The sequence below is a fragment of the Temnothorax americanus genome, unplaced genomic scaffold (genome assembly GCF_048541705.1).
Source record: "Temnothorax americanus isolate GAGA-0224 unplaced genomic scaffold, ASM4854170v1 Scaffold75, whole genome shotgun sequence".
NCBI classification, from domain to species: Eukaryota; Metazoa; Arthropoda; class Insecta; order Hymenoptera; family Formicidae; genus Temnothorax; species Temnothorax americanus.
Window position 1 is genome coordinate 101888 of NW_027509798.1, and position 10184 is coordinate 112071.

At 30.1% G+C, this 10184-nt stretch overlaps 1 protein-coding gene across 1 annotated transcript; it reads right to left on the reverse strand.

Annotated features, from left to right (window-relative positions):
- Positions 1–1177: 1177 nt before the first annotated feature.
- On the reverse strand, positions 1178–3050 carry LOC143906715 (pre-mRNA-processing factor 17; the record flags this gene model as incomplete). The annotated part of the gene is made up of 5 exons (XM_077422959.1): positions 1178–1826; positions 1937–2158; positions 2258–2391; positions 2605–2868; positions 2952–3050. Coding segments are annotated over 5 exons (897 nt in total), but the record flags the coding sequence as incomplete, so codon positions are not given.
- Between the last annotated feature and the right edge of the window lie 7134 nt (positions 3051–10184).

The window sequence follows — 10184 nt, forward strand, 5'->3', positions numbered from 1 at the left end:
ATTATTCAATACCTCTTTCAAATATAATTGGATTTGCTGCAGATGGATGCAGTACAATGATGGGTTAACATAATTCTGTAGCTAGTAGATTTAAAGAAAAATGTCCTAATATATTTATTTTAAAATGTGTATGTCATTCGGCTGCTTTATGCGCAAGTGAAGCTTGCAAAACTCTTCCCAGATCAATTGAAGATTTGGCAAGAAATATATATAATTTCTTTAAATTAAGTGCAAAAAGAGGCAATGTCAATTTCGCCAATTTCAAGAATTTGCTAATGTAGCACCACATAAGATATTACATCCATCTCAAACACGCTGGCTCTCTTTAATAATGGTTATAGAACGCATTATTGAACAATGGGAAGCTTTGAGATTGTTCTTCATCGATAGATGGATTATTGAACGATTACAAGCCGCAGAACAAATTTCTAATGAACTTAACAATCCAGTATCAAAATTATATTTTTTCTTTCTTGAGTGGATCTTACCAAAGTTTACGGATTTCAATCGTTTCTTTCAAACTGATTCGGTGGTCGTCACTGAACTTCATGACAAAATAATAAATATGTATCAGGAAATTCTTCTGTGCTATATGAAGAGAGATTACGTTATGAAAACTGCACTTGCTGATATCAATTCTTGTAAGGAAGATGAATTCATCCCATCTTCACAAATATATCTTGGTGTTAAAGTACTTCAAGCCATGAACGATAAAAATAATGTTTTTCAACAAAACGAGAAAAAGGATTTTTTTTAGGCGTTGCAGAGAATTTCTAAAGGTATTCTTTATATATCCTTTTATATAATATTTTTTTATTTAACTTCAGCATATTTGCCATATTTGCCAATAAATCCATGAAGTGGTCTCTTCAAACCTCCTTACTTATATCTGCCTCCTTTTAAGTCTTCTTCTTCCTCTTTCTATTTATAAATCTCCAAACCTCCGTAGCATTTTTTAAACTCTTCAGTTCCACTTCTTCCTTCCCTCTGTTTCCTTTCTGCTAACTCCTTCGGATCAACTTTCTTCTTTCCTCCAGATATTTCTATCTTCCTGCCTTACCCCTCCTCCACCCAGAAGTGGTACATACCTATGTTAAGTAATGGTGGGTATATTCGTGTCGTGTCGCCGTCGCCAGATAACAGAATTCATATACATATACACATTCACCGATGATATATTCTATATTCGATTGGATAAGGTATTAGCGAGAAAGTAATCAAAGGATTGAGAAATAGAAAGCAGATTTTCTTTAATTAAAATTATTTGATTATTTTTTTTTTATATATAGTCTATAATATAAAAGCATTCATACATTTACTACGTTTACGCGAGCGTTACTTCTGTAGTAACTTAAGATATATTACTCGTTTACGCGGAGTAAATTATCGTAAGTTACTACAGAATCCCGTTTACGCGAAAGAAAATCCCGTTTACGCGAAGGAATTATCGTAAGTTACTACAGAAGTAACGCTCGCGTAAACGTAGTAATTGTCATACATTCATTATTCGTGCATTATCAATGACACGTAGTGTTTAAAAATCTTATTTTCTTTTAATTATCAATATTTATTATTTACAAATATACAAAATATGTCTGTTGTCAACAAGGATGTCTGAACTGTGGCTTACGGCTTGTTGGGAATTGTTTTAGTCCCAGTACTTGATCTTGCCGTCCCAGCCAGCAGTAGCGAGTCGAGAAGGCTCATGAGGATGCCATAATACGTCAATGCACACCCCGTCATGCGCCTTCCACTTTTTGTACAACTTTGTTGTTTTCCAGTCCCATATGTAGCACTTACCATCTGCATCGCCCGATACCAAGTAACTGAAATAAGAACAAATATAATACTTTACCGAAAGATTGATCATTTTCTATAAAAATAATCAAGATTTTAAAGATTATATTTTAAGAAACGCATTTTTTTTATATATTACCTCATATCTGGCGAAAAGTCTAAACCGCACGCATATCCTGCGACCATATGCCCCGTGAACGTCTTCTTTCGATTCATTTTGAATCTATTTAACGCCGAAAATATAACAATTTTGTTATCCATGCTTTGGCAAGCGAGCCATTTCTGATTTCGTGACGGCGTTACCGCCGGCATAGAATGCATAGATGGATCAGCTATGTATTTCATATCCACAGGAATGTCCCTATACATAAAAAAATAATTTATCTTTAATAACGAATTAATCTCATTTTTCCGGAAATAACCTTTACGAGAATTAATGGAATTAATGGAGAATTCATACCATTCCCAAACCCGAAGACTTTTATCGTCACTGGTTGTGACGAATCGTCTATTTTCGTCGACAAACGTGATGGTATTCACAGCTCCTAAGTGTCTATCATATTCCTGTGTTATTTCACCAGAACGTATATCCCACTGTAACAGAATATTAAATTATTAATATTTAGTTGAAGACGTTAATTACGTTATTATACTTTATTTTTACATTTATTGTTGCATGTTTACTGTTACGAATGAGGTCATTTTTGTGTGTCTGTATTATCAAAATCTTGATCGAAAACAATAATGATGCGATCTTAAATCACATCATTGTTTTCGATAAGTAAAAAAATATTTTTTTTTACTTACGCAAATGATCTTTTTATCACTGGTACCAGCTACAAAGAGGTGCTGTTTATCTGGATCAGGATTAAACTTGGCACAATATGGGATCTTTCTACTTGTGAAGCGACTGATACAAGCTCCTGTTTCTGTGTCCCAAAGTTTCACGTATCGATCGTAAGCCGCTGATAAAAATCGCTTGCCGTCATTGTCAAAACTTATGTCCCGTACCGCTTGTCGATGTCCATAGTATGTACGAACGCATCTCCTGTCTTTGTATACTTCCCACAACTGTACATAATAAGACATATTAATATAACATAGTATTTGTATATGTTAACATATCAAATTAAAATAATCGTCACGTCAAATACCTTTACTCGACAATCCATACTACAGGACAGTAATAAATGCGCTGTACGTGGAAACCATCGGATTTGCGAAATGCCTTTGGTGTGGCCTTCCCACGTGTGGCGTTTTTAAAAAAAAACCCCCCCCCAAAAAAAAAAATTTTGGGTGGTTGATTTTTGGGTTCCATTTTTTTCCGGGGCTTTTTTCAAAAAAAAAAACCTTCCCTTTTCCCCCGGGGTTTTTAAAATAATTTTAAAAAATTATTAAAGAGAAAAATTTTAAATAAAAAAAACCCCCGGAAAAATGTTTTTTTTTTTTGGGGGGGGGAATTTAAAATTTTTCATGATAAATTCTAAAAACTTTTTTAAAAAAAAAAAAGGGGAAACTTTTTAAAATTTTGGGGGAATTTACAATTTTTGTAAAAAAATGGGGCAATCCAAAACCCCTTTTTTCCCTTTCCCCTCGGGGGGGCCCCTGGGGCCCCAAAAAAAATTTTTTTTAAATTTCTTAATTCACGGTTTTTTTTCTTTCTTTGGTTGAAATTTTTTTTTTTCATCAATGAAAAAACCCCCCCAAAGGGGAACCCCCAACAAAAATTCTTTTTTCCAATTTTTAATGTTTTTTTTTTTTTTCCCCTTTTTCCTTTTTCCTAATTCCAGGGTTTTTTTTTCCCAAAAAACTTTTCCGGGTTTTTTCTTTTGGGGTTCCTTTCCCAAAACCCCCCCTTAATTTTCCAGGGGGCCCCAAACCCTTTAAAACTTGGAAAGGGCCAGGGGGAAAAAAAGGGGAAAAAATTAAAAGAAAAAAAATTTTTTAAAATTTTTTTACCAAAAAAAGGGGAATTTTAAAAATAAAAATCTTTTTTTGGGGGGATTGTAAAAAAATTTAATTTTTAAAGGTTTCAAGTTCCCAAAATTTTAAAAAAAAGGGGTTTTTAAAAATTATTTAATAATTATAATTTTAAAAAATTTTTTTAAAATTTAAAATATCGTCCCAAAACTGCGGGGGTCCCTTTTTTTAAAAAAATTTGGGAAAAACACTTTTGGGGGCCCCAAAAATTAATTTTTCCGGTCGAAATTTTTTTCCCCACTCACGCGTTTTTTTTGGGGGTTTTAATGGATTTTGGTTACCTGGGGTTTCCAAAATTTTTTTCCTTTTAAAAATTTTTGGAAAAATTTTTTAAATTAAAAAGGGGGGGGGGAAAAATTAATTGTTTTAAAAAAATTTGTTTCCCTCAAGTAACATTTTTTAAAAAGGTTTTTTTTTTCCCAAAACCCAAAATTTTTAACTTTTTTAAAAGGAAAAAAATGGGTTTTTAAAAAAAAAATTAAAAAATTTTAAACCCCCGGGGAAAAAGGGCCCCATTTTTTAAAAATTTTTTTTGGATTTTTCCCAAAAACCCCCGGGTCTTTTTTAAGGGGTTTTTTTAAAAAATTTTAAAAAAATTAAAAATTAAAAACCCTTTTTAAAACCCCGGGTTTTTTGGGGAAAACCCCGGGCTGAAAAAAACCCGAAAACTCCCAAGGAGTTTCGGGCCCCCAAAAAATTTTGGGAAAATTGGGGAAAATTTTACTGTGAATAATTTTCCGGGGAAATTTTTTGGGAAAAAAATTAAAATTTTCCCTCAATTTTATTTTTCCTTTTTCCAAATTTTTTCCCCCAAAAGAAAATTTTTGTTGTGTACCAAAAATTTTTTTAAAAAATTTTAAAAAAAATTTTTAATCAGTTTTTTGGGGCCTTTTTTTTTTTTCCCCAAAAACATTATTTTGAAAAACCCCCGCAACCCTTCCCCTTTCCCCCTTTTTCCCTTTTTTTGGTTCTTGGCCCTTTTTCCAAAATAATTTAAATAAGGCAACCCCGGGTTTTAAAAGGTCGACGGGATCACGGCCCGAACTCCGAATTGATGTTGGAGACCTCGGCGGGACAATCCAAATTTTTTTTAAAAGTGTCGCCAATGAAAAAAACCCCTAACTTCTGGTTTTTATTTGGGGAACGCCCACACACCATTGAATTTTTCCCCCGGGGGAAAACGGGGGGTTTTAGAAAAAAATTTTTTTTAAGGGGCCCTGCGGCGTTGCCGCGTCCCCCCGGCCCCTTTTCCCCGGGGCCCCCCCTTTTTTGCAATAGGGCCCAAAAAAAAATTTTTTTTTCTGGCCGTCCGTAGCAAAGGCGTGGGGGCCAACCCCCAAAAACACCCCCTTTTAGATTTTTTTTTTTTTTTGGGGTTTATGTTTTTAAAAAAATTTAAATAAACAAAATTTTTTTCCCCTCAAAATTTTTTTTTATATCAGGGGTGAAAAACATTTTTTTTTAAAAAATTTTGGGGCGTCAAATAAAAAAATTTTCTGATTTTTAAAAAATTAATGGAAAATAATTTTTAAAAAAACCCCCCTTTTTTTTTTTTTTTGTTTTAAAACTTTTTTTTAAACCCTTTAAAAAAAAAATTATTTTACAATAAGTTTTTTTTTTTCTGAAATTTTTTTTTTTGTAATTTTTATATAATTCACATTTTTTCCCCAAAATTTTCTATTTTTTTGAGACACTTTGCAAAAAATATGAAAAATTTTGAAAAAAAATATATATATATAATTTATAAAAAAATATACAATAAAAGCAAGAAAATTTTTCGAAAATTTTTTTTGTAAAAAAATTTTTAAAAAATTTTTTTAAAATTTTAAAAAATACGAAAATTGGGGGGGTTCTGTATTGAAAAAAATGAGAAGAAAATAAAAAAAAGATTTTTTTTTCTTGCTATAGTTTCTATTAGTCACTTTTCAAATACTACAATACAAAAAAGTTAAAAAAATGAAATTAAAATTTATTACGAAACATTTGCAATAATTATGTGTATATAAATCCCCATTGCAATATTAAAAATTTTATGACTTTTTTGTGAAAATTTTCATAAAAATTTTACAGAAATAAAATTTTTTTTGAAAATTTTTTTTTTTTTTTTTTAAAAAAGAAATAAATTTTTTTTAAAAAACCCTTTAAAAAAAAAAACAAAAAACGGGGGTTTTTAAAAATTCCCCTTTTTATCCATCTAATTTTTTAAAAACATCAGGCTCTCAAAAATTTCTGAAAAATTTTTTTTAAAAAAAAAAAAGTACATGTGCCCCGCTGAAAAAAAAATTTTGATAAAAACATTCTATTTTTTTGGGGATTTTTTTTAAAACATCAAAAAACCACAAAATTAAATCTGGTTTTTTTTTTTATTCTTAAATTTTTTAAAATTTGGTACTGCACCTTCTGGCCCCTTCAAAACATGACCCAAAAGTCTTATCCAATATAATACCGACTTTTTTTTGGGGATACTTTTAAAATTTTTTTTTATGTTTTACTTTGTTTTTTTTAAATTTAAAATTTCCCAAATTTTAAAAATTTTTTTAATTTTTTTTTTTTAAATTCTTTTTTTACCTATAATATAAAAAATAGTTTTTTTTTTCAATTTTACATCATTTTTTAAAAAACAGAGAATATAGATATATTTAAGCATTATTTACTTTTTAACTTACCATTAAAAAAATCCCAAAGGGGTTTTGGGTTTTTAAAAAATTTTAAAATTTCTTCCCCACTGTAATTATTGTATAAAAAAAAATTTTAAAAAAAAAATCATTTTGACAATAAATCATTCAAGTTTATTGTAGATTTTCTAAATATATATTAGCAAAACACCAAATTCATCTATGTTTCATTCATATTTTCTGCATAACTATAATTATAATGTATGTAAAGAGTTACTGCATTTCTTGCACTTCTAATAATTTTTTTCCTTGTAATATAAATAATGAATGATGTATAACATAATTCATTTTATTTGTATGAAAATAAATAAGCAAGCAACAAAAAAAACGAAAAAAACTATTAGGAACTATATAGGAGATGGATTATAATGCATTCAATGTACAAATCTGGATGGATGTCGTTCTACAAATTTTTAATGCAAATCAAGGACCTATTAAAGGATTCAAATCCATGTTAATTGCCAGTATGAAATCTACACATGTGTCACAAGATTTTGGGACGTATATAGAAAAAGCAGTGACCGAAGCTACTAAATTTGCATCCAGACATTTAAAAAAAATTGAGCTTACTAATAACAATGGATAAGCGATTATACTTGTTAAAAATTATTATATTATTAGCACAAGAAATACATATAATTGTAATAAAATCATATTTTTATCTCTATCTTTATATAAATGAATGTATATGTGTTTGTCCGCTATGCAAATCTACAGTTTTGAAATTAAATCAACCTAATTTGGTATACTATTTTATGATACTCTAACTTAGACCGTAGACATATTTTGAGAACCGCATCATTACCGATTTTTTGGGATATCGGTTCTAAAATATTTATAATGTCTGTCTGTCTGTCTGACTTACCTACTGCGAACTACTCATTTATTAATGGACCGATTTACTGGAAACTGGTGCCAAAATTTGTCTAACTTTTCGGAAATAATGTACTAATATATAACATTCTTACGGTGGTGTGTACGTATGTTTGGACGTTACATTTATATATTTTATGTATATTTGTCAAATAAAAAAATATAATAAATAATATAATATAAATTATGTCACTCTTGGTCGTGTTCCGAAACTGCCAGTACTAAAAATCTATAGGTCACGTCACATGTATTACAGATTTTCAGCACTGGCAGTCAATTTCGGAACACAGCTCTACGGCCTGTATTACAATATATTGTACAAAATGTTTAAAATAGTCATTGGTAAAGAGGAAAATAAATTATTATTTGACGAGGTATTCAACGTACGTTGAATGTATACGGACGTAATGTACGTATTTCATGTTAGTTTTTCAAGATAAAAACGGGTTTTAAATGACAGTTCTTTAAAACGTTGTTTTTTTAAACAGCTGTACATAATTTTGCACAAAATTGTACTTTTAAGTACGACATTCCTATAGAATGTTTCCCTTGGCAAAATCAAACAACTTTTTCTATTTTAAATTGTGTAAAAAATGTAGAAGAAATATATATATTATTATTTCATTAAATACATATATGTATATATGTGTATTTAATCCGTGGTTATAAATTAAGTTTTATATCTGTTTTTTTTGTAATAACATTATTTATATCGATTTTGATTTTATTATAACATATTTCTTTTGTTAATTTCAAAAATTGGCTGTAGTCGTAATAGTTTAAATGATTTCTGAAATATTTTTGCTATAAACCAGAGGTAGCAGACAGTCGTCATAATGACGTGATTTTTACGTCATTTTATGACGTATGTTACGTCATTTATTCCTAGAGTTTAACGTAAAAATGACGTATTTTACACGGTCCTAAGTCACATCCCAAAGACGTCATTTTCTGACGTTTTATTGACGGCAAAAATGGGTTCAATGTACGACATACCGGTTTCTAGAAATGTTTTTTATGAAATTAAAATTTTAAAACTTGAAAATTTTGTCTACTTGATAAACGTTTATAAAAATATGTTCTTTTTCTTTATTTAAGAAAAAAAAAGTTTTTTTAACTGTTTCGTTACATGCCATGTGCATATATATAGACGCTCTCTCAAGGCGGTCACCCACCCATCCTAGTACAGTACCGCGTCGGAGTCGCTTGACTTCGATGATCCAGTGGACAGTGACGATCTTCTCACCCTGATGCTTTCTTATTAACTGTACTTATCTATAAAACAGGTACATCTTTAAAGTGTTCAAAAATCTTGTAATAATATCTTCTTGATAGTTATAACACTGCATGAAGTAGTTGTCATAAAACTATAATTACACACGCAACTAGATCCACTTATACCATAAATTCACCACGTCAATCATAAAATTACGAAACACTTTATAAATGTAGGAATATTCCTGTGAAAAATACTGTGAAAAATATGCCATTTTTACGTTAAACTTTAGGAATAAATGACGTAACATGCGTCATAAAATGACGTAAGAATCACGTCATTATGACGACTGTCTGCTACCTGGGTAGTCACGTAAACGTCTATATAATGTCATTTTACAAAGTCTTTTTGACGTATTAAAACATGACGTTAAATATACGTCACTTAATCGACGAATGACGTTACTGACCAATTATGACCAAATATTGACGTCAAAATGACAAGTGCTTGCTACCTGGAATGTTATTATTTTCAGTATTATAATAAATAAAACATGTGCTTTTTTTCCGCGATTAAGGAGGCTCTTACCCGGCTGCTCTAATCAATGTAGCAACCGAAAAATTATCATTAATAATTGGTTATAAAATTATCGGAAAATTAAATAAAAAAATAAATAATGATTTTTACATAGTGTAAGAGTAAGTTATATGTTCTATTAGTGTAAATATTAAAATTTATACAATAAGTCAGTTGACTACGTCAGTGCTAAAGAGCAGAACATGCGCGTGTCACAACGTCGTCTGTAGCAGTCTGCAGCTAAGTGAGGTGTAGCCGTGTAGCGTTGTAGCGAATGATGCGATGAAGAGATGGAGCCAAAAGAAAGATATAACGTGAGAATGCTGAGAGGGAAAATGAAAGGAAAATTCGCGAAAATAAAGGTTGTCAATGCGCGAGAGAATAATTATGCCGCTACCATACAGCGCAGAGAAAAGACATGTGCAAGTGAGGTTAAAAACTTCGCGCTATTTTGACACTCGGAAGATCATTCGCCTAACCTGTCGTACGTCATATTAAAACTACAATATCTTTTATAACTCATCGTCAACACCAAGTTTTCTTCTTATCATTAGAAAGATTATTATTTTAACTACAATTCCTTAGTTTTTTGTTTACCTGGCTCGCAAACTTGCCAAGAAAATACATCACTTCCGGTAAAAATTTTAGTGTTTACCATATGCCCTGTGTTAAAAATGCGAATTTCAATACTGATATTTTTACAGTTTTTATCGTCAACCTATTCTCAAGTTTTGGGCATCGGTCCGTTGTGGTTCACTTTACAACATATATTAATTTCATAAAGATCTGTCATATTATGATCGAGGTAAGAGCCTCCTTTTAAACACTAGAAATACCAAAAGCTATTTTCAACCGTTTCTATTTTTTAATAACCTGTTTTTTATTGTAAAAGTAGAAAATGTAAATTATAATAAAAAAATTATTTGATGTTTTTAACATAATTAATGTAACATTACTTTTAAAAATTGAAACGGTAGAAAATTATTTGATATTTCTAGTGTAAAGGTTACTTTAGACAATCTAATATAATTCACGTCAGAAGAATTATATAATTCTATTTGTTATGT